Source organism: Penicillium canariense (genome assembly GCF_028826845.1).
Source record: "Penicillium canariense strain IBT 26290 chromosome Unknown utg000002l_segment0_segment0, whole genome shotgun sequence".
Taxonomy (NCBI): domain Eukaryota; kingdom Fungi; phylum Ascomycota; class Eurotiomycetes; order Eurotiales; family Aspergillaceae; genus Penicillium; species Penicillium canariense.
The window spans coordinates 1-24,846 of record NW_026622729.1 but is presented as its reverse complement, the minus strand read 5'-3'; the positions used below and the strand labels follow the sequence as shown (position 1 = coordinate 24,846).

At 43.4% G+C, this 24,846-nt stretch overlaps 5 protein-coding genes across 5 annotated transcripts; 2 read left to right on the top strand and 3 right to left on the bottom strand.

The window, feature by feature from the left end:
- Window positions 1-4,963: 4,963 nt before the first annotated feature.
- Window positions 4,964-5,584, bottom strand: N7482_003183 (uncharacterized protein; the record flags this gene model as incomplete). Its single annotated transcript, XM_056685308.1, has 1 exon — window positions 4,964-5,584. One exon carries the CDS (start codon window positions 5,582-5,584, stop codon window positions 4,964-4,966), a length of 621 nt encoding a protein of 206 aa, XP_056544050.1.
- Window positions 5,585-5,796: 212 nt separating this feature from the next.
- On the bottom strand, window positions 5,797-6,488 carry N7482_003182 (ankyrin repeat domain-containing protein; the record flags this gene model as incomplete). The annotated part of the gene is made up of 2 exons (XM_056685307.1): window positions 5,797-6,050; window positions 6,152-6,488. 2 exons carry the CDS (start codon window positions 6,486-6,488, stop codon window positions 5,797-5,799), a joined length of 591 nt encoding a protein of 196 aa, XP_056544049.1.
- A 1,848-nt stretch (window positions 6,489-8,336) lies between these two features.
- On the top strand, window positions 8,337-9,331 carry N7482_003181 (uncharacterized protein; the record flags this gene model as incomplete). The annotated part of the gene is made up of 4 exons (XM_056685306.1): window positions 8,337-8,343; window positions 8,392-8,637; window positions 8,697-8,885; window positions 8,940-9,331. 4 exons carry the CDS (start codon window positions 8,337-8,339, stop codon window positions 9,329-9,331), a joined length of 834 nt encoding a protein of 277 aa, XP_056544048.1.
- A 2,048-nt stretch (window positions 9,332-11,379) lies between these two features.
- N7482_003180 (uncharacterized protein) lies at window positions 11,380-12,316 on the top strand (the record flags this gene model as incomplete). Its single annotated transcript, XM_056685305.1, has 3 exons — window positions 11,380-11,725; window positions 11,813-12,060; window positions 12,125-12,316. The coding sequence occupies 3 exons, from the start codon at window positions 11,380-11,382 to the stop codon at window positions 12,314-12,316; spliced, it is 786 nt and encodes a 261-aa protein (XP_056544047.1).
- Window positions 12,317-14,158: 1,842 nt separating this feature from the next.
- N7482_003179 (uncharacterized protein) lies at window positions 14,159-14,974 on the bottom strand (the record flags this gene model as incomplete). Its single annotated transcript, XM_056685304.1, has 3 exons — window positions 14,159-14,201; window positions 14,267-14,446; window positions 14,496-14,974. Coding segments are annotated over 3 exons (702 nt in total), but the record flags the coding sequence as incomplete, so codon positions are not given.
- Window positions 14,975-24,846: the final 9,872 nt, after the last annotated feature.

Sequence of the window (24,846 nt, the reverse complement as noted above, 5' to 3'; positions counted from 1 at the left end):
ATCTGGCTACGAATGGCGCTCTCAGTTGGGATCAGTATGGGACCAGTATGCTAATTCAAGTTGAAGGTGAAAACAAAAGCTACCGTATTGCATATTCTTTCGTTCTTTTCTTTTTTGTCTTTAAATGTCCAGGGTTCTTCCTATTTTAGGTAGCTTTCTCCAATTCCCTTTTCTATGCACGCTTACTGTTGAATTATATGTATGCTTACTGTTCTTTCTCTGCTTACTAGCTTACTATTACCTGCCCCGCGGTAAGGTCGTCGCTTCTCTCGTGATAATCGCAAGGTCAATGCCATAACCCTAACCCTAACCCTTAATAAGTATAAATTCTTCCTTTTAAAAGATTAGGATTAGTAATAGTAAGATACCTATTATAAGTCTTTCTAATAAACTATATTTCTATATTAAGAGTATCTTATAATTCTTAATTAGTCTAGTAAAGGCTCCTAGAGAGTATCTTAGCTAAGCTTAAAACTTAATAAGATATTAGATAAAAATAATGTAAAGGATTAAGTTTATAGCTGTGCGCTACTATATGTGTCGGTCCTGAGCATGTCAACCTTGATGGTTGACATAGTGGTCTTTTTGGCTCAAGAGAACAATCATGTGACTCAGGCTTGATCTGTTACAAATAAGCTATAACTAAATATAGCTATTAATAAAATAATCTAATATCTTAATAGTAATATATTTATACTATATCTATATTATAGATATATTATACTAATTTATAGATAGATACTATTTAGATTAGGCTTTTTATATTCTAGAGAGAATACTAAGCTTGTTTTCTAGTAATTATAGTCTTTATATAAGATATACTCTTTTTTTTTATAATAAGTACTAGGATTAAATAGCTCTTTAATATTACTTAGGATATCTATTATTACTATTAAGAGAGGATAAAATCTTAGATAATTAAAGACTTAATAATATTTCTTTATATATTATAGTTTAATATAGAAGAATAGGAGGCGAAGCTTCTAGAGAAGTTCTTCTCCTATAATACAAAAAAAATAGTAAAAGAAAAGAAAAATAAGAAACTTACTAAGATAAAGATAGAGCTAATTAGTAATATCGAGAAATAGGAGACTATAGTTAATAATAAGATTAAGCTAGATAAGGCTTTATTAATAGAGATTAGATATTAGATAGTCGGCGAATCCTAGCTATTACTACTAAGGAATTATACCTAGATATATATATTAGGATAGAAGCGTAAGAGTTAAGATAATAACTCTTTAAGTACTATTAGAATAAAGTTTTTTTAGCTACTATTTACTAGACCTAGTAAAAGGCCTAAATTCTAATAGCTAGTAGAAAGATAGTAAGGATATTAATAGTCTCTAGATAATAGATAGCCTAAATTCTAATAGCTATTAGAAATATAGTAAGGGATATTAACCTATATACTAGAGAGACTATAGCTTATTATAGGAATACTTAATATTATAGCCTAAAAAATATATAAGTTATATAGTTATAGGTCTTAGTGTATTTATAATATTTATAACCTAACTTAGGTTATTAACCTAATACTAGACTGCGCCAAAAACCGCAATTGGGGGCAAACCTTGCCCCCAAAAACCAAACCGCAATGGTTGCGGTTTTTAAAACCAAAAACCAAACCAAACCATAAACCATTGCGGTTCCCCATTGGGGAACCATCAAAAACCATTCTTACATAAAATTACATAAAATTGCATAATAACTAGTTATAAACTAGTTAAAACAGCTTAGTAATTAAGATGTAGCCAATAAATATCGATAGAATATTATCTACGTGATATTTTAGCCCCGCTTTAAAAACCATTGGGGCCCCAAGAACCATTGCGGTTTCTAACCTAGAAACCAAAAACCATTGCGGTTTCTAGAATTAGCCCCAAAAACCCCCCAATTGCGGTTTGGTTTTTTGCGGTTTTGCGGTTTTGCGGTTTTTGGCGCAGTCTACCTAATACTAGGTCGAGATTTATAACCCGGACCTAACGCTAGGTTAAAGGTTTCGACCTAAAACCTAACCTAGCCTAGGTTAGGTCCGGGTTAGGTCCGGGTTGAGTTAGGTTCTACGGAAGTCTAGTTTAGGGAGAATAGGTCGATGGCGCTGTTATAGGACTAATTACTAGTAAGAGAGTTAGAGGCCTTAGTGATAGGAGAAAATAAATCTACTGAGCGGGACTGAGGACTTCGTTACTAACTGAGGTATCTCCTATCTTCTAACGAAAGGTTAGATAGCGTATTAGGGCGATTGAATACTATGATAGAACTAAGGGGCAGGTTTCGATTATACACGAGCTAGGTAGACGGTAAGGCGGGGAAGGCTCGAGGATAAAATATAAAGATATTTACACGAGCAAGAACCGGGTGTGGTAGCGATGGGGAGGGATCGAAGAATATTAAAGGAATTCGCGATCGATATTAGAGATGTTATTAACCATAGAACAGAAGATTGGGCCCCTATCGGCTGCTCTAGGGCCGTTATATATCCGTTCGGGTATTTAACAGAAAATGAAACGGACTGGGGCCGGAGGGATGACGACTCGCGCTTGCTTGGCCGTGGGAGCCGAGAATGGACTTGTGATGTCAGGACTGGGCAGGTCGAAAACAGAATACATCCCAGTAGTGTAGGCAGACCCTACTCCACTAACGGCTAGTGCTCCGTAACGCACTGCGATTCGCTCGGTGTTGACGAGCCGAGATTACCTTAGCAGGCTGGATAGCAGAGCTACCACACGGCCGGCTCCGAAGGGAGCAGCTCAGCCGTGAGTGGTTCCGAGGGTGTCGTAGTGGGAGTGGGCGAAACCGTTGAAGAAGTTTCGGGCTAGGCGCAGCAGGGCCCAGCAGCTCTGGCTGTCAACGGGGGCGAATGTAAACGGTGGGGCCGCCCGCAAAAGAACGGGTGGACCCACCAAGCACCCGCCCGGCCGAGTCTCGGAGCCGATAGAGCTGTGTTTGCCATGGTTGCTGCTGCACGGAGTACATTTTAAGCCCGAGTTTGCACCCGTCATCAAAGTCGCTGTCACGAACTGACTATTCATGTCTCGTGCCCTAGCACAGAGAAAGAATAGTCGAAGGTCACCCTCCCATATCACATCCTCCTCCGACTTTCCCATTCTCTTGAGAAATAGGCTCTCGATTCTCACGATAAACACTGGCCCTCACTAAATCTCTCGTCTCCTGTTCTACAAAAAAATCATCACAGGCCTGGAAGGTCTTCTACTCGATACAGTATAGCAATGTCTTGCCCCCATCGAGAAGGATGACTGAATAGGACCTCACTGGCACAGTATGGAGGCCGCTATTCGAGGGCCTAGGTATATAATGCATGAATATTCCTTCTAATGTAAAGCACTAGCAGAGCTTTGAAGCTCTGACTAGTACACCTTGAGAAATTCAAGCCATTTGGCAGCATAGCCAAAAGCATTTGGGTGGACCAGTCTAAAATTGCTACTTAGGTGCTGACTTCCTGACCCTTCTTCAAAGCTTTGACAGCGAGTTCATATCCCCAGTTTCTGGCTGACACAAGGATTTTCACCTGTGAGTTTCTTGTCAAAGCCATGCCCGCACCCCTTCATCCTCTGAATTATGACCTCCCTTCCCGGCCATCAGCGTGCCCTTCGTTCTTCGCTCTTTTAGCTCACTCTTCTGCCTCTATCGATGATTCGTCCAACTCTCCCGTAACGAACAGCACGTTGGCTGGAAAGCCGGATGTATCAGAACACGCGGGAGAGATTCTTAGATCGTGGGGATCCATTCCCCGGATATAAGATTCGATTGTGCACGGAGTGGTGCAGACACTTGCAATTTGTGGAATTTCCTCCGGAAAGCATCTCAATAATCATCCTAAGGCTCGTCGGTAGAGGTTTACTATATTATACGATGATTCCTTGAGAGGTGTAATATAATAAATGCACTAGACCAAGCTCGGGTTATTGATAGAGTGACAAAATACGGACTTACAGCATAGTTCCGGGTACGGGCCGAGAAACAATGCGTTTGTATCCAGACGGTAGTTTGTTTTCGACTCTCATTTTACAGATATGGTGGTGACCGTTATCGCCTTCCATGTCAGAAACAGACAATCTTTCAAAAGTTAGCCACATGATACGTTAAATCTAGAATGAATTACACTTGAAAGACACAATCTGTACGTGCACCGTAATAATGGACACGCTCGCAGAGCGTACAGCGGCCCTGGAACAGCAAAGAGGAAGGAGGCGAAGGGACAAAAAGACAGTTGAATGGGCAGACACTGAAAGAATGGACACAATGAATAAGTTTGACCAATAAGAAAACTAAAATCATTACTAATACCAGTTTGCAGACAAACCAGGCAAGGTTGAAGGTGTCCTAAGTTTGACCGAGGAAGCTGCTACCATATCATGCTTTCCGTAGTCATTTCGAACGTCGTTTTGGAGTGGGAACCTGGGGAAAATTTAGTATCGTCAGCTGTATCTGACGAGATTATAAACATTTCTTGTCGGAGCGGACACTAGCATTGTTTCTTGACCCGTACTCCAATCACCGCACCCGGCGTTCTACGGCGTATAAGTGGATCCGGAAAAACTGGAGGGCATTTAAGCGGTTAAAAACTACGCTCTTAATACAATCAAGAACAGGGAAGTGACGATACATCGAAATTCCACATTCAACAATAATATAGTGTAAAATCCATCCTTATAGGCATGACAAACTGCGCGACCCGACAATCCACCAGTATCGGATGGCCATCGCTAATGGCCAATGGCGCGGCAGGTAAAGAGAGGAAGGGTCAACCGCTTTACGGCGGACCAGGTAATAATAGACAAGACGATGAAGCAGAAGCAAGAAAAAACATGGAAGTAGTCGACAGACGCAGTCAATAGCAGTAAGTAAGGGAAGCCAAATATTGAAGCAATAGCAAACCACGGAGTACGTCAAGTAACACTCTTGAAGATAGCAATAGGAGGTTCACCACAAAGTACTCTCAACCAGCATGTTCAGTCTTCGGCTGCTCCTTAGGCCAGAGCTCTCGAGGTGACCCCTTTGGCTCTACAGTTGGATTATTCATATCAAAGGCCAATATCTTATCCACATTTTCATTTTTCTTGAGCACCTCGAACTCGCCGTCCCAAAAGCTGAAAGTGTTCGGAATGTTGTACGGCAAGACAACAACGACATCACCCTCTGCGTTCAGCGCATACCCATTAGAGACAGCCTGAACAGCCTTATCCACCTCAATTTCGCTCCATGTAGGCTTATTGTCAATCACCCTCAGGGCTCGCTCACGGAATGGACCGCCTTCAAGATTTGCCCATCCGTCACCATCGTCTGCGTTTGCTAAAAGGCCACCACCGATCTTTCTCGCGTAGTGGGATGGTGCTTCGTGCGTCGTATCCCTATAGAAGACTTGCTTGCCAGGACCGAGCTTTTTCAAGTGCTTGGCGGCTTCTTCGGCAGTTGGGATTTTGGGGTTGGGTGTGCGCTTGGAAAGGGCTTGGGTGGTGTTGGACAGGGTAGTTGGATAGCTATGCACAGGGGCAATGCTTGCAGCGAAAAATAGAAAGAGAAAAGCAGTAAGAAGACCCCGCAGGTTGGTTCTTGCCATTGTAGAGTATGGTCAAACGATATAGTAAAATAGTACTAAAGGGGGCAAGAGAAGTAGGTAGTGCTTGAAAACGAATTGAACAGACCAGAGTGCAGAGGATGGAAGTCCCTTATATGTCTTCGGGTACGTACTAACAAATGTGGAATTCACTCAATCATTCAAAAATAGAATTAGGTACAATGTATGGCCCCATTTATAGACCAATAACCAATTCAGAGGCTGTTGTGCTTCTCAAACTCAGCCAAACGGTCCCCAGCAGAAATTCCCTCCTTATCCAGTACACTCAGATCAGCGTGGAGATCCAACAATAACTTCACCGCCCGTGCATGGCCCCCGGCAATCGCCCAATGAAGAGGAGTCCCTCCAGCGTGGTACCCTGCACCGTGATAGTCTACAAAAGCAATAACATCCATGAAAGTTATTTCGTTGACATCCGCCCCATGTTCGAGCAACAGGTGCATTCGCTCTAGATTGCCGAGAAAAGAAGCAACATGTAGAGCCCCTGTTCCTTTGATTTTCGCTCCTTTCTCCAACAGCACCTTCATCCACTTAATATCCCCGGTGTACCGCACGGCGACACTAAGTGGGGGTAACCAGTGAACCCAATGCCCCATGTTGGGATCAACGTCATGGGAGAAAAAAATTCAAGTAGATCCGGGTGGTTGTGTCGTAAGGCAGAAATCAGAGGGGAACCGGTGTATTCAAAACAGTAGTTGATGTCCCCACCGGCATCTAGAATCACTTGAACAGTCTCCACGTCTCCATATTCCAAGGCACTTAGATAGACTGATATGTCCATTGGCGAAAGACCTTTCTTGAGACATTCTCGGAGCGTTGCGGCATCGCCTCGCAAAGCTGCCTCTGCGGCTTCTTGCTGCAACTCAGATTCCTCAAATCGTGCCATTTTTGAATCAGGAACTGGCAAAGATGAGGATTGTTTTGGGGCCAATTCCTCCAGTCTGGACTGATAGTAGAGAGGGGGCTCAGTAGTGCAAGGGCAGTGTCATGAACGGACGATTATTCCTACAAACAACATTAGAGCCTTTTATATTATTTAAGCACCGCTAAAATTGTCGTCATCGTGGGGGTGGGGCCGATAAGCAGCAGTTCGAATGTAATGGCTAAATATTATCGGGATGTGCGGGTATACAGCGACCCATGAAGATCATTTAACAGTGACCGTTTTAGGTTCGGCCCCAGACTGCCCAATTTATTTTCCCCGGGCACAACGAGACTGAGCCGAGCGCGCCCATAGCTGAATTAGCCTTGGCCTAGATAAATGATGGGTAAATACATTCGAGGGACATGCCATAAAATATTAATAGGAGTTCGGGTAGAAGGGGAGCTAAGCTAAGAAAGCGGCTTAGGCAGATTTCTGCCATCCTCCCGATGCAGAGTATCGATAATTATTCGGACTGGAAAAGGCGGAGAAGACCGCAGGGAACCTATTCTGATTGGCTATATCGATATTTTGCCCCTAGAGCTTTGCATCGGACTGTGCACTATCAGATGTCCTCTATTGGCTGCCGTAGGCGTACTTTGGGTACCGGAACAGAACAGCCCAGGAGACTGACGTCACATCGAACAGTTTCATGCTGGATCCTGGCCCCGGGGCAGAAACGTTGTGATGGAGGCTGTATCACATCCAGCAGTTTCATGTTGGTATATAGTGAGAATCTAATTCGGCCCCACCTGTTCCGCAATGAAAGAGCTAAACATAGTGTCTCTGTCTTTGGAATATATGCAATAAGAATTGTGGCTTCGGGCCGGCCCCGTGTGGAACCCTTGATTAGCGCCATCCTGTGACGGCCCGGGGGCAGTTCTCTGGGATATTGGTATCAAGCAGACAGTTCCCCAGGCCCCACCATGAGCTTTGCGGCTTCAGACCGGCCACATAGAGAACCGTTGATTAACGGAATGGTGTGACGGCCCCAAGGCCCGCACGTATGTCGTCAATATGCGCTGAGAATCACGCCCCCACCTATGCTCCGAATTTACAATTTGCGAATAATTACCAACAGTATCGCTATTATCGTAACTGTCGAACTTAGCACTATGTGTATAGGCTAGTAGGGGAGATATCCAACGGGACCACAAGGTTGATCGGATTGATGAATGGTAGTATAAAAAATAGGGGACAACTATTGAAAGCTTCTCCCCCAGTACTGGTGCCGTACAGCCAATAGTCGGCTCTTATAAAGCCTGATTTTATGGCTAATCTAGAATTATAAGAAAGAAAACATAGGTTAGGGAAAAGGGGCACTTGATGAACAAGCCCCTTCGTAGTGGGAAGTTACCACACCACATACTTCGACAACAACTTGTATGTACTATCAATGCGTGATATAGAAAAGGAGTCAAGAATAATTACTTACTGGGGATCGCAAGGCTGACACACTAAAAGAAAAATAAATACCAATGGAACCTACTGGTATTCAATAATTATACTTTGGCCCCTGATGTAGGATAAAGGACCTTCTGGCATCAGTTCCTGTGTTGGTTCCTCTACTGGGGCTATGCGCTATCTGAATTTCAACCGGGCGCGAAGAATGGATGGCAAAATGTCCTATATCGAATCAGTATTTGACGGCCGTTGGGGCGGAGCATGGCATAATTCCGAATATAAAAAGCCTTCGTATCCCTCTCAAATTAAACAATCAATTTAGAGATCTCTTCACTTACAAGCATTCTATAAGTCTTGAACCATCGTCATATCTCCCTGCTTTGCCTGAACACACTCAACCAGACTACGATGAAGTGTATGTTCCTTTAACTTGCGGACTTAATCACTTGTCTAATTTCTCCAGGCATTATTTTGACGGTCGTTCCTCTCCTCGGAGGTTTTCTCTTTCCTGTTACTTCTGCCATTCCTGTTGGAGGTGAATTTCTGCTTGAAAGAGATCAGAACACACAGGAGGACTGGATTGCTCCGTCTATCGTCAGTTTCGATTTTACCAACGCCGAACACAATGGTGATGACAAACGCTCTTTTTTGGACTCGCGTGACTCCTCAACTACTCTTTCCGGGTTAGCAGGTTGTCTTCAGCAAGACGGTTTGTTCTATGCCTTTTTCTTTCCTTTTCCGGTGAAGTCACGCTCATATTTGGAACAGTTCCTGGCTGGCCGAAAAAGCAGCCGTCTAAGGAGCAATTCAACATTCGTTTAAAGCAATCAGGCTTAGGTGTGTCCTCGAAGCGCAGCGATCCAACATCTGCTCAGGCACCGTCAAAGGACGGTAATACTCTGAGTGGGGTCTACCAGACAGCTAATGTGGTCCTATCGAACTTCCTCACGGGTGATGGTAAGTAAATTTATATAACAATAGAGGCCCTATACCTAGCTAACTATCTTGAAGATATGAAAAAATTGGCACCTGGAATATGTGATAAAATAGTCACACTTGCAGCAGGAATTGTGAACAAAGATGCAGGGGCAATCTCATCAGCCTTGACACTCCAGGGTGGGCATAAGAAAGGTCTCTCAATCGTACACAAGGGCCGCATGCTACAAGTGGTTGGTACAGTGGCTAATCTTGGTGGTATCAATACCAAGTCCACGCTGGTCGATCTATGTGTGGATGCGATCAGATACCAGGCAGAGACATGCACAGCTGAGCTGAAGTATGGATCTTTTGAACACCAGATCGACCATGTCGCGAAGGCATCTACCTCGACCTGGAGAGATGCCAGTGGCGCTGCACAGGCTATCTTTGACTTTGGCTTTGCTATGCCTGGGACTTTAAACTGACTCATGATAATATTTATCATGATTTGGTCAAGTCAAATTTGACGTATCTTGGCTTTTTGAATTTACTGTTATCTTGCTCATTGTCTGTTTTGTTTTGTTGAATTTTTATGCTGCTTGCTCTGTGATTTACACGTGTTGATCTGATATTTGCGGATGAAATCAAGATTTCTGTGTACTGTGACTATTTTACCTACTTTCAAATCACTATACCTCACAGGGTGCAGGCTATTACCATTGAGGCAGAAGGGTGGTACCCGAGGCATTTCGCGTTTTGATAATAATCAAGAATTTTAGTATTACTAACAGAGTAGTTTTCGTATGGCCAGAGGAAAGAAAAAGCCCGGGGGGAGGAAAGGAGACAGTGACTTCTGAAATGCCACCGTATGCTGCAGCAGATACAACGGAAATAACTCGGCACGGTTCTCTCCATGCAGCTTTCCCTGCTTACGGCCCCAATAGCACGTGCTAGCTGAATTTTTCTTCCAGAAAAGCCACCACTATCATCAAAAGCAGGGTCTGCGGGAGATCAAGGCTGCATATTGCTACTCTGCTAATTCTCTCGGTAAATTGGCATTAGCATAGCATTGTTATTAGCAGATTATAGCCTCGGTAATGACATTTATAGCGGAAGACATACAAACACTAACCCGGGTAATACTATAGGAGAGGGGATAATTGTAATAGCTTGTTGCCCTCTACACTATATTCGTATGCCTAGTCCATTCGTACAAGCCCGACGTCTCTAACCCTGCAGAGATGAATCCGAGATCGTGCATGGCGCCTGGGTGGTAGAATAAGTGGAGACGGCCGGCCTATCTGGCAAGATTAGGCGTGGGCTAGTGCGACCGTAGTGGACTCCTGCCGGGCTACTCGCGAAGTACGTAATTCTCGCTGACCCGGCGGCTGCCCTGCTTCGCCTATCAGGTGCCACTCTGGGCCATAGGGTGATCCGGTTCGAATCTTCCCTTAGGCGAGCCCGGTGAAGGGCTTTAGCCCGATCTCTACCGAGTTGTTATGATCGCATTGCCTAATTGTTAGTTCTCGTGACAGGTGTTATCTTGCTGCACTAGAATTGGATGCGGGATGGAGTTTATAAGAACCCAGAACCCAGTTTCGGTGAACGGTTCTGGTGCTTGTGGTGAGAAAGATCGTGAATTTTTGATTATCTGCTGATACTGTATCTTTCGCGATCCGTGTGCCGTGATCTCGGGAGTGAGATTGACCACTGGCCTTGAAAACAAGATAAGTATATCGAGTTGAGCAGGTCCTATTGATTTTGCACAATCATCCACAGCCAGAAAGTCCATCTGTGGCTCTTCAAATAGGACCTATACTATATCACGGGATTCTTGCAATCATTTCGTAAGTGGAATCACCCTATCGGACCGGAGAGCAGATCTATCAAAGCCAACCCGAACAGCCGGCCCCGGTTTCGACCTGGGTGGTGGAATGTTGCCCCCCTAGAGGAGTCTGCGTGTTGACCGTTCCCCCTGTGTCATTCGACTAGCCCTTGTGCTGACCTTATGCCAGGTATCCGGAAGAGGGCATCAGCTCGGCGCAATTGACTACGAATGAAATAGAGTTAGAGGTCAGCCGCAGATTCAACGCACCGACGCGGGGTCAGTACTGCATCGTAGTCTAGACTTTGGCTTTGATAAAGGCTGATAGCTTGTCTGTCTCCGTTGGTCTCATTCCAGCCACTCCAGTTGCTGGCTTTTTTGGGCTCGTGTTATTCCGTCTGGCTATTGGTTGGGCGCTTCCACACTCGGGTATCCAGGCTCGCACTCACACCGCCAGCTCACAGCACATGCTACTCCGCTTCGTTCAGGACGCCACAACTAAGGACTCATGAACCTCTGCAACCCAGTGCCCGGGTGCTCAAGCCTCTGGGGAGAGGTCACTATGGATGGGATAATATCTCCTTCCCGTCAGTCGCTTCAGAAAAAGGCAATCTCCTTGAATTCCCATCCTGCCTTTTCCCCCTCCCTTCAATGCTTCCCTCAGTCAATATCAAACATCCAGCAGTCGATATCTCAAGCTCTCAGATCATGGACAAGGACACAGACGACAAGATCCTCCCCTCTGCCTCGGCCACGCAAGTGAGCCCACAAACCACTCCCACTAAGGAGCCTCTCCTAGGCCACGACTCTGAGATCGACAATCGCAAATCCCTCCGCGACGCCCACCGCACCAAGCAGATTCAAACCCTGCGTATTGTGCAGAGCATGCTGTCTGCCTTGCTCTCCCTCGCCATCGCCATCTTCCAGGGCAAGGTGTACTGGACTTACCAGAACACCAAGTCCAATGCCGGGGCGTGGCCATCCGTGCCCAACGTCGTCCCAACGCTCCTAATGTTCAGCGTCGCGCTCGCGGCGCTGGTTTTTGACGGGTCTAGTAAGTTTTTCCGTCTTTCCTTGATCTCACCCCCCGAAAGTCGTCCGAGGCTCCGGGAAGGTTAGCTGACATGCCCAACCCCGACAGTGCTAGTTGCGTACATCGCACCCGGCAGCAAATTCTCGAGATGGGCGATTATGGTTGGCGGCGCTGCTCATTACATCGTGACCTCGAGCAAGACGGTTGGCTACACCATCTCATCGATTATCTCCATGACGAGTCTCAACTATGGCAACGTCTCGGGCACACACACGGACTTGTGGAGCTATACTTGCACGGACCAGCCAGCCAACATGGACTCCTTGATCCAGGCCTCCTCGAACTGTAATACTCAGGTACGTGTCTTGCAACTCATGTCCGTCACTCGAAGGCCCTTGCTGACTGGGGTTTGACTTATAGTGGGCATCCTGGGGCTTCGCTATAGGGCAGCTCTTCATCGAGGTCATAGGATGGGTCATATCCGCTCTGGCCCTCCGCCAGAGCGAGAAGAAGTTGAGCGAACAGGCTGTGGATGAGAGATTCACGGCGTACAGCGCGGATATAAACGGCCAATTGAAGGATGTCACGCCGCAGTTTGCTTTCAATTCTTGATGGTCACGATCAGAGGGCTCGTGGCATGGTGCTATTAAGACCTACACGGAAAAGGGATAGCACCTTAGGATATAGGGGTACTCCATTTAGATTTTCGATTTATACCTAAGAGTAACGTATTCCACGGCAAACCCGCCACCACGGCAAACCCCCACTATGCCACCAATACGGTCTGAAAAGAAGCAGGATTCTACCAAACGAGAAGGTAAGATCGAACTTACAATCTAGGCTATTCAGAATAAAGATCTTCCCTCTATTACTGCCGCTGCACGCGTCTACAATGTACCGCGATCGACCGTACGCGACCGGATCAATGGCTACAGTTCAATGGCTACCATATGCTCCTATACCTATAAGATAACCTATTTAAACAAGGATACGCTTACCTAGTGGATTTTATCTGTATACGACCGCGGTGTAGCCCCGAGGCATACTATAGTACGTAGAATAGGTGACTGTAGTAGAAATAGTTAACACTGTAGGCTAGACTTTACCGCTATCAATTATATTTAAAGATAAGTGCTATATCGAATTATAGTTCTACGATACTCTAAGGGACTAGCGCTTCGAGTGTTTCTCTAAATAGGGGGATATCTAATAATATTAGGCTTCGATAGCTTCAAAAGCTTTTTATTCCTTTAACCGTAAGCTAGATATACGGTCGGTATAGGCTTTTAATTCTTGATAGTAATAGAAGCTACCTTGCGCCTAAATTCGACTGTATATATACTTTTATAAAGTAGCGGATGGTAAATAGACTGCTAGAAATAGCCGTAAGGCTATTTTGGGCCATAAATCTACCATTCTTCCCGCTACACACCTATAAAAGCTTACCTACGTACGCTAGGTTCCCGGTCGGCGCTTTAGTAGAGATACCGGCCGATACTTTTAGTCTACAGCCCTTACTGACTTCCGCCCTAGCGTCTTTCATCCCTACCTATAACGTTTAATAGATTCCCATACGGTCAAAGGTGAACTAGGCCGCCTATATTTACCTTCCTATATCGTCGACTCTAGCTCCTATTCTTCTCACAAGGCAAAGATACCGCCCCCTAAGAAAGGCGTATTTAAATACCAGTTTTTCCCGCTATCTCTAAGATCTATCCTAAATACTTTTAATATATACTCAATAACCTCTTTCTTATCCCTTTCCCTTCGAATACTTTAGTTCTCTCTACCTTAGGTATAGTCCGTACTCCGCGAAAAGCTAAGTCGCCCTTATACAATAATGATGCTAAGACCAGGGATAGCTCTAACGCTAGCAGTAACGAGCGACATAGTCTCAACCGCTGTGCTGAGAGGTAGGGAGGCTTCCCGGCTACATTTCTTCAGGATATCCTTGTCTTGGATATGAGATGGGTAACTCCAATTTTTGAGGGCCTGAGCTTCAAATTGTGACCAGGGTTGAAAGAATCATCTGCTTAGCTTCAAAGACGAATCGATTACCACAGAGTGTTTTTCTCGTCACTTTGATTTAGATATTATTGATAGTGCGTTTTTGATTAGCCGCAAATTTGTGGTCTTGGTCTTCTTGAGTATTGTGGTAACCAAAACAAAGGCCGTGCCGCAGTCCAGTGCTGACCGTAAATAATCCGACGCTTTTGTAATGAGTGCATCAATCGGGACCATCTTTCTAGATTGCGAACTTGACATTATTTTAAACTCGAGGAGCCGAGGTTCAAGTATGTACAAACTAGTTCCGCAAAGCTCGCCCCTCCGCAAACTTCTAACCCATCACGTTTCGCTCAACAGGAACTTTCTGGTCGAGGGGCGGCTAAAGTCCGGGTTGGTTCTAGATCCATGCACGTGTCTCTCGGGCCAGGCGGATTACTTGAAGGCCCACTATCCCAACGTTGGTCCAGCGAAACCCTTGTCATTATCGCACCTCTACAATCATTAATAGGGGACGAATGCAATTGGCCAGCCAACGGACCATCTGAAACTGTTGACCCTCGGCGCGCAGTACTACTAAGCTGACTTTCCATCAACTGGCTTCCTTCGAAGAGAGGATACGAGGATTGAGGCTTTGGAAGTCGACTGCTCGAGGATGAGTGTTGTCGATTATGAGTGGTGAAGGTGTTGAGGGCCGGAAGACAGGCACAGATCAGTCCAATGCCTAATTCCGCATTTCTGGTAACGGTTTAGGTTTATCGTGAGAAGAAACAATGAACGCTCTTACCCTGTCAGTATAGCCCTCATAAACAACACCGTATCATGACGGTTTTCTCTTTGGTGGATTGCGACCACAAGCCGGTAGAGACTGAATCCGACTGCCACGCCTCCAAGCCCGAGAAGAAATATAACTCTGAGCTTTTTTCTGGTTGTCATTTGCAGTCTCCTAGTCAAAACCACTGGAAATGTCAGAATGGCAATGTCTGTCACAGAACCGATGACAGAATCTGCGATAATGATGCTTGATTGTCTCCGACAAGTCGCGTAAGCTCGTTCTGATAAGGTCCAGTAGGCTGAGACTGGACTGCAGATGAAGATTTTGACAAACATGATGACAAAATAGTAGCAAATTACCCCACCAAGAAGACAGTACAAGGATATTATACCAGCGTAAAAGGGTTTGAAAACCCTTATCAAAATGTAGATCAGACTTGTCTTAACAAAGAGTGCGGCCGGTGAATATAGTACCGTGGCAATATAGGCTATCTGCAAATACTTTAGTGATAAGAAAATCGTACGAGTTCAACTGTCAAAGATCTTTTCTTGCCTTGAGGCACTGCTCGAAATCATGTGTATTTAATTCTGCGGGGTGCTTGGTTCCCCCAGATAAACCATCTGCAAGTCATAGAAAGATTAAGCCAATTCAGTATTCAAAAACCTAGCAATTGCATCAAACCTACATATAAGAGCATTCGCGCAATACCCCATGAATACGGCCTGGCTGGACCGTTAGTGAACAAATACAGATTAGAGAAAATTGGGCTAAATTGGGCTATACCCATCCTAGAAAACAAGCCACTGTAATAATTAGTACCTATCGAAGTTGATCATCCAGTTGATTTAATACATACCATCGTCAACACCTAGCACCCGTGTAATTCTCCATCGAATGAAAATTCGAAGAAACACGAACGGCGCCACAATAATGAAACAAAGGATCTGGGTAGCATAGTTGACCAGGAATAGAGAGTTACCATCTTTGAGTGTAACCGACATAGACGGTGGGTCTCTAAATTGCTGCAAGGCTGAAGGTCCGGGAATTTTTAGATCCAAGTTCATCTGGGGGGAATTTACAACCCTCCTTGTATGGAGCTTAGTCATTGCCACCGTGACGTCAACGCAAACTGTGTACCGTGGTTGCGACCATTTTTAAACAATTAAGCCATCCAAACTCCCCTAGTAAATCGACTGCCAAGGAAGATTTTCTATGTTTATGGATTTTGAACCACTTTTGTACAGGATTATGATGATTGTGTCATTTACCCTGACCCCTCGCACAAAGTTTGTTGATCAATAGACCAAAATGCGCATCCATAACCAGCACCAGAGAGCGGGGGATTTCCTGGGACCTCACTCTACCTAAATATAGTCGGGCCCGTCCCCGGGGGGGGGATCATAGTTAAGGAGTGGGTCTAGGGGGGGGGGGGGACGAGTCTAATACGTCCCCCCCCCCCCTAACTACCCTATCCAACGGGGGTGTGCCCATCCTACCAGAGTGGGCACCCTAGCGTCATTTTTCCCATAGTAAAAAAAAGTGGGGGGGGGGTAGGATGGGCATATTTTCAGACCCAGGATGGGCATACCTTTTATGGATCGTACGAGCTCAAAATTTCAAAAGTTTTAATTAAGTCATTAATCTTTACCCATTTTAAATTTTAGAACAAACAGAGAATTTTAAAGGGTAGTTACAGGGTTTAGAAATATAAAGATTTGGGGGAAATTATTTTGATGGGGTTACGACCGGGGCTTATATAATCCATCGTACGACAGCGGATTCCCTATAACGTAATTCCCGCCCGACCGAGCCACCCGGCCGACCGAGCCACCCTACCCTATTAGGAAATTTTGAATCTTAATATCTTAACCAAAACGTATCAATTTAGCTATATCTAGCGGTTTTTACAATAATTAACCTTATATCCGACCTACCCACACCTACTACACTTCGGTAGAGCTTTTCTGATTGGCTGAGCTAGTTAAATAGCCTCATCGCCCTACGGCTGCACTACTACTAGAGTGTCTTTAATTGGCTGATTTAGCTGCTGAACTAGCTGTAGGCCCTCTCCGACCGTGAGGCCTCCTTTATGCACTATCTATTGTTTAGATCGTATGCGTTTTTAGCGTATTTTCTGATTCGCTGTATATAGATCGCTGTTTTCCTGCGCCAATAGCGCAGCCCCGTAAAGCGATATATAAGCGCCTTTGATAATCTGATCTAGTACGGTTTTTGATAGGCTCGGAGGGCTATTTGACCGATATCTTAATAGATCCTTCAATATCGAAGCTGATTTTTGTAATTATACGACCGTCCTGGGTATTTTTAGGCTAAATTGGCTGTAGCTAGTGTCTAAGCAAGCAGTAAGGCTGCGTAGGAAGTTATATTAGGATAGTTGATATAGGTAGGTGTGATATAATAAAGATACTCAGAAGGGGAAGAAAAGATGTGAAGGAAGCTTAGTTCAATTCTTATTTAGTTAGGAATTTTGTGGGTATTTATACCTGAGCTCGGCTGGCTGGCCTTAGGCTATAGTTTATATAATATTGGTTATAATTGCATCATCTCGGCTATAGTTGTATGTAATCGGCTAAGGTTGCCTATGGTTATATTATTATGATGTAGTTATGTTATAGTTATAGTATCATGATATTGGTCTAGATCATTTGTAATTGTATAGTGGTAGCTATAGTCTTGAAGTTGTATGATCTCGGCTATAGTTGCACATTATCGGCTAAAGTTGCCTAATAAGCTGTTATCTTTGATAAGATATCTAGCCGAGATATCTAACCGAAATGCCTCACCAGATTTTATATATCTTATAGGTAGGCCCTGGTGGTAGGTCTTTGTGAGCCCTATTATGAGCCCTATTAGTAGGCCCTGGTAGGCCCTATATCTTAGATAGTGGTTAGCCTGCTATTTAGTAGCGATGGCGTTCGGAGTAAGATATTGAGCTTCGAAAGCACTCGATCTGCGTCGACTAGAATAAGACCGGTAGCAGCGAAGCTATTTTAAATAATATGAGGTTGAAAGGCCTCCGTACGCGCCCGGGCGTACTCTGCGAGGAAATCGAACTTGTCGATATAGTTATACGACGCACGAGCAAGATCGCTTACGTAGCGACCGTATACGCGTTTTAATATAGCAAAACACCTAACATCAAGCGGTTGTAAAAGATGCGAAGAGTGTAGAGGTATATAAAGTGGTATAACATGATTTTCTGTGCAGATCTGGTCGAATTGAGGTGTAAGATGGCTACCGTGGCCGTCAAGAATCAAGAGTCGATATTTCCCCTTCGTACGTGTCGTCGTCGCTAGAATGAATAGCTTCTGTAGCCACCGAAGGCCAATTTCATCGGTAGTCTAGCCGTTTGGCGAGACCTCGATACGCCAATCTTTTAGAAGCTTCTCGTCGAACTACGACGCTATGAAGTTTTTACCTTTAAATATCACGCATAGCAGTAGCGAGTAGCCATCAGCGCTAACTGCTTCGACCGCTGTAACCTATTTACGATTACCCGGTTGTAAAATCGATCGCCGACTATAATATTCCGCCCTTGTAACGACCTTCTGTGTAGCTATAATCCCTATAGCGAAGCCGGTCTCGTTAAAGTTATAGATATCCTCCGGTTGGATACTATTCGCGTCGATAACATCTTATACGGTCGTAAACTAGGCTCGTAGTGAGGTAGGGTCTTCGTTTTAGGCTCTTTAGTAATCGTAGCGTCTAGAGAATACTGAACGAAGCTTAGGGCGTCGTTGTACGAAGCTTGATAGCTAATTTTTACCTATAGTAGTTGGAGGGTCTTTACTATGCGTAGCTAGTAGAATATTAGCCATTTCTCGCACTATAGAGGGCCTAGGCGCTACACTACGCGTATCTATAGAGATTATCTACTTAGTAAGCGAATCCTCTTTGTATTGGGTTAATTTATAACTAGATAGGCGTATATCGACGTATAGGAGGCGGCCGACAGCGCGGTGTTGTAGTGTAGTGCGAGGTATTACGTATAGCTTCGCTGCTACGTGTATAGACTCGATACGACTATTTTTGATATCGTCGAGGGCTAATAAGATCTTACCCTCTTGATTAGCTAATTTCTAAGCAGATCTAGAGCGAATTAGTGGTATAGTAGGTAGTTAAATTAGGTAGGTAGATTAGAAGACGCGTTTTTTGATAGAGTAGCTCGGTCGGCCGGGTAGCTCGGTCGGGCGGGAATTACGTTAACTAAGTTATATTTTAGTAGTAGGATAATTTATATAAGCATTTCAGTTAATTTAGATTTATTCAGACTTTTAAAGGGTAGTTTCTAAATCTCTAGATCTAAGGGAAATTATTTTAATAGGGTTATAACTAGGCCTTTTATAATACATCGTACGATAGCGTATTCCCTATAACTAAGTTAGGGCTATAATTGTAGGATAATTCAGAGAAGCATTTCAGTTAATTTAGATTTATTCTAAAGTTTATAAAATTACTAGCTAAGCTATAAAGTATATCCATCCCTCTTATAACTAGACTATTCTTACTCTATCCTATATCTAAGCAAGCAGTAAGGCTGCGTAGGAAGTTATATTAGGATAGTTGATATAGGTAGGTGTGATATAATAAAGATACTCAGAAGGGGAAGAAAAGATGTGAAGGAAGCTTAGTTCAATTCTTATTTAGTTAGGAATTTTGTGGGTATTTATACCTGAGCTCGGCTGGCTGGCCTTAGGCTATAGTTTATATAATATTGGTTATAATTGCATCATCTCGGCTATAGTTGTATGTAATCGGCTAAGGTTGCCTATGGTTATATCATTATGATATAGTTATGTTATAGTTATAGTATCATGATATTGGTCTAGATCATTTGTAATTGTATAGTGGTAGCTATAGTCTTGAAGTTGTATGATCTCGGCTATAGTTGCACATTATCGGCTAAAGTTACCTAATAAGCTGTTATCTTTGATAAGATATCTAGCCGAGATATCTAACCGAAATGCCTCACCAGATTTTATATATCTTATAGGTAGGCCCTGGTGGTAGGTCTTTGTGAGCCCTATTATGAGCCCTATTAGTAGGCCCTGGTAGGCCCTATATCTTAGATGCCCCCTTAATCTATATAATCTTTATAGATATATAGATATATAGATTAGTATATAAGATATAGATATATAGATATATAGATTAGTATATAAGATATAGATATATAGATAAATATTTTTATATATCTGTCAAGTTGGCCAGCCTTTTTAGTTCTTCAAATATAATTCGACTAAGATTTTTAGTCAATATATCAGCTAGCTGAGTCTTAGTAGGTATATAGGTTATTTTAGCTTTTTGATTTATTATAGCTTCTCTTATAAAATGGTATTGTATATCGATATGTTTTGATCTTTTGTGGAATTCAGGGTTATGCCCTAGCCTTATAGCACTATTGTTATCTACTAGAAGTAGTGGTATATTGGCTATGTAGCCAAGATGTAGTTTTGTATTTATATAGTTATATAGATCAGATATATGTATAGCTTCTTTTATTGTTTCTTTCATAGCCATATATTCAGCTTCAGTAGAGCTTAGGGCAACAGTTTTTTGTAGCTGTGAGGTCCAGCTTATTGGGTTATTAATAGCCAGATCACCTGATAGGCTAAATATATAGCCAGTAGTTGATCGTCGGGTATCTAGGCATCCACCCCAATCACTATCAGAGTAGCCCTTTATATATAAATTTTGCCCCGAGCAGTTATATTTTAGGCCAGTATTTAGGCTATATAGTAGATATTTCCATATTTTATTTAGTGCAATAATATGGTTATGTGATGGATTACTCATATATCTTGCACAATAGCTAACCGAAAAGGTTATATCTAGCCTAGTCTTTAGGCTAAGAAATAGTAGGGATCCAATTTCTTTTTGGTAGTTTTTTATAGTCTTTTCATCTGCTTTATTTTGATTTTTCTTTAGCTTAATGCCGGCCTCACCTGGCGTTTGGCTAGGTTTGAATTTATTATATATATCAAATTTATTCAGCAGTTTTTTGATATAGTCCTTTTGATCAATATATATCTCTTTTGATATATAGTCAATTTTGATATTATTGCCTAGAAAAGTTGATACTTTGCCCATCTCTTCTAGTTTGATATATTTATTAGCCTTTATAGCTATTTGTCTTATATATGCTATATCAGAGTGTATAAATAATATATCATCAACATGGACTATTAATATAGCCTTAGTTTGATGGTTTATGAATATTCCTTCATCATGAGGTAATATATTAAACCCTAGGGTTTTAGCTATAGTAGCAAAATATTGATACCATAGCCTAGGGCTTTGTTTTAGGCCATATAGTGCCTTCCTTAGGTGGCAGCATTTATTTTTATATTTTTCATTATTATATATGTACAAACGCATTTTTGACATCATATTGCATAATATGCCAGCCTTTATTTACTGCTATAATTAGCAGTATATGCCAGGTTTCTGTGCGTGTTGTAGTAGAGAAAGTTTCTAGGAAATCAATACCAAGCTGTTGGTAAAATCCCTGTATAACCCATCTAGCTTTATATCTTATAGTTTGATTTTTATTAGTTATATAGTTATTTTTAATTGGTTGCCCTTTATTTATAGGTTTTTTCTTAAAGACCCACCGGCCTTTGATTGGTGTAATACCTTTGGGGATATCTATGATATCATAGGTGTTTTGATTCAATAGTTCTTTGTTTTCATCTAGACAGGCCTTATACCATTGGTCTTTTTCATTTGATCTCATGGCTTGTTCAAATGAGCTTGGTTCTTCTATAGTTGTAGAGGATAGTATATAATCTATAGTATTTTTCATATAGATATTTTTGATATAGATTGGCAGTGTAGTATCCTCTATATTATATATATATTCTTTCTCTATGTTATATTGATTTTTTGATATATTATTTTGGTTATTATATTGGTTATTGGGTTTGTATAGGGGTATTTGGATCTCAATTTTATGTGTTGGTGAAGCATCAATCATTTTTTGTTTATTTATATTAGTTTGGTTATTTTGATCAATATCAATATCCTTAGTTATTTGGTTGTGGTTATTTTCCTTAGCCTAAATATAGTCGGGCCCGTCCCCGGGGGGGGGGGATCATAGTTAAGGAGTGGGTCTAGGGGGGGGGGGGGACGAGTCTAATACGTCCCCCCCCCCCTAACTACCCTAAATATTGATCTTTTTTGGTCGCTCTTTTTTAATTTTTTAATAGTAGAGCCTAACGGACCTAAATATGAAAAAATATCCTAATATTTCTATAGGGAAGAGGCTAATCTAGGCGTATTGGGGTTAGATGAATTATTTTTTGATGGGGGATGCCAAGACCTCTAGGTACGGATAGGCTATCCCTTTTTTGGCTAGCTTTTCTAAACCTATATTATTAGCCTTAGAGATCTGGCTCTCTAGGGGACTTAGCTTAGTAGCTAGGGTAGTAAAGGTTTACTAATAACTATCTCTTGAGGTAAGATATTACTATATACTAAGCTATACTAGGTAAAACTATAGATTCTCTATACTAATAAAATATTTTAATTTAATTCAGATTACTAGTCCTTCTATAATATCTACTATAGAGCAGTACGAGCTTATTAGCCTTAGCCTATCTAGGTAGGCCCTATCTCTATCTAGGTCTACCCTAGTCTACCCTAGTCTATCTAGTCTATCTAGTCTATCTAGCCTAGGTAGATATAGTCTAGCCTTAGTAGATATAGTCTGGTTAGTCTAGTATAGGTAGATATAGTCTAGTCTAGGTAGCCTAGGTAGATGTAGTCCTGTCTAGATAGTCGTGGTCTGGTCTGTCTGGTGTAGGTGGTCGTGGTCTGGTCTAGGTGACCGAGGTGGACGTGGTCCGGTCTGTCTGGTGTAGGTGGACGTGGTCTGGTCTAGGTGGACGTGGTCCGGTCTGTCTGGTGTAGGTGGTCGTGGTCTGGTCTAGGTGACTGAGGTGGACGTGGTCCGGTCTGTCTGGTGTAGGTGGATGTGGTCTGGTCTAGGTGGACGTGGTCTAGTCTGTCTGGTGTAGGTGGACGTGATCTGGCCTAGGTGGTCGTGGTGGTCGTGGTCCGGTCTGTCTGGCGTAGGTGGACGTGATCTGGCCTAGGTGGTCGTGGTCCGGTCTGTCTAGTGTAGGTGGTCGTGGTCTGGTCTAGGTGACCGAGGTGGACGTAGTCCGGTCTGTCTGGTGTAGGTGGTCGTGGTCCGGTCTGTCTAGTGTAGGTGGTCGTGGTCTGGTCTAGGTGACCGAGGTGGACGTAGTCCGGTCTGTCTGGTGTAGGTGGTCGTGGTCTGGCCTGTCTGGCGTAGGTGGACGTGGTCTATCTAGGTAGACGTAGTCTAGTCTAGCTAGATGTGGTCTGGTCTATCTAGTCTAGCTAGATGTGGTCTGGTCTATCTAGCCTAGATAGATGTAGTCTGGTATTCAAAAATATATATTTTAAAAGATAGTGCCTAGGTTTGAACCGCTGTCTTCCCCTAAAGATGCCTAGGGCTACCTATTAGCTACTAGACTACCTATATATATATATTACTAGGAAGCTTATTACTTTACTTATAGTATATATTATAGAGCCTATAAAGGTTTGTCTATATAGGTCTGCCCTGGTCTATCTAGGCCTGCCCTAGTCTGCCCTAGTCTGGCTAGTTGGCCTATAGGCCCTGGTCTATCTAGGTCTGCCCTGGTCTACCTAGGCCTGCCCTGGTCTACCTAGGTGTGCCCTACTCTAGGTAGCTAGCTAAGGGCCCTGGAGCTACCGGGGTCTGCCCTGGTCTGGTTAGGTCTGCCCTAGTCTAACCAGTTAGCCTAAGGGCCCTAGGTCTATCTAGGTGTGCCCTGGTCTGGCTAGTGAGCCTAAGGGTACTAGGTCTACCCGGGTCTGCCCTAGTCTATCTAGGTCTACTCTGGTCTGGCTAGGTCTGCCCTAGTCTGGCTAGGTCTGCCCGGGTCTGCCCTAGTCTGGCTAGGTCTACCCTAGTCTATCTAGGTGTGCCCTGGTCTATCTAGGTGTGCCCTGGTCTGGCTAGGTGTGCCCTGGTCTGGCTAGGTGTGCCCTGGTCTGGCTAGGTCTGCCCTGGTCTGGCTAGGTCTGCCCTGGTCTGGCTAGGTCTGCCCTAGTCTATCTAGTTGGTCTACCCTATTCTTCTTATGGTTAAAACCCTATATTAACTTAACAATATTAACCATTTAGGCTTATTAGGCCTACTAACACTAACTAGAACTAGCTAAATAACCCTCAAGCTTTAACCCTAAGTAAACCTATGCTTCTGCCAATCACTTAAGGCAAAATTATAGAAAACTAGTGCTCCCCCAATTACCTCAGTATCAAATTTCCACTCAGGCTTTTCAAAAGCCGCCACCGTTACTGCCTTAGGCAGCCACTCATCTTCTATATAGCTCTTTCCTCTAGCCTTCCCTTCTAGAACTATCTCAACACATATACCCCAAAATATTGTGAGTAGCCAGACAGAAAAACACCCCTGGCTGTCCTGAGGCAGCAATCCACCTCTGCAGATCTTTGTTAGTAGATAGCAGCTAAAGCAGCAGCTATCTGCCCTAGGATCTATAGAGCTATCTAGCTCTTTAGCTCTCACTGATCTAGCCTCAAAAAACTGGCAGCTTTCTAGTGCGTGGGCTGAATACTGACGCCTTGATATCTTAGGCCCACTCTCAGCTATAGGGTTAGTTTAAATATTAGTCTAGTATCTTATAGTTAGGGGTATAGGCTAAATAGCTTACCTAGCCATCCTAGATAGCAGACAACACACCGCTTATCTATCTAAAATTTGACCGCCCTAGTAAAGAATTCAATCTACCGCCAATTTTTACCCTCTAGCTGCCTAACAGTTTGCCCTACTGATAACAGCGTAGCTAGGCGCCTAGTGTAACAGTCACACTGGGCCTAGCTAGGATCACATAATTCTAGGACTTTAGCATTAAAAACCCTAGATATTACGCGGCGGCGATAGATTTAATCAATAAGATATTGCTAGAAATATATCTTCTCTGCTGGTGCCTGTTAGCCCTAGCTAGTTGACTGCTGTAGCTAATAGGGTTGTACTAAGCAATAAGACCATGCTTTTCGATCAGGTGATCTACCAGCCCTGCCAGATTCCTACATAAAATTAGTGATTTCGTATGCCTTAGGCATAAAATAAATCACTAGATCTATATCAGCGAAATTATAGCCAGCTCCAATACCACTAGTAGCTACTAGTAGTAAGATATCTCCCCGAAACAGCGCTAGCTAAGTCAGCTTTTCATTTAGGGTTTAGGGTTAGGGTTAGGGTTTAGGGTTTAGGGTTTAGGGTTAGGGTTAGGGTTTAGGGTTAGGGTTTAGGGTTTAGGGTTTA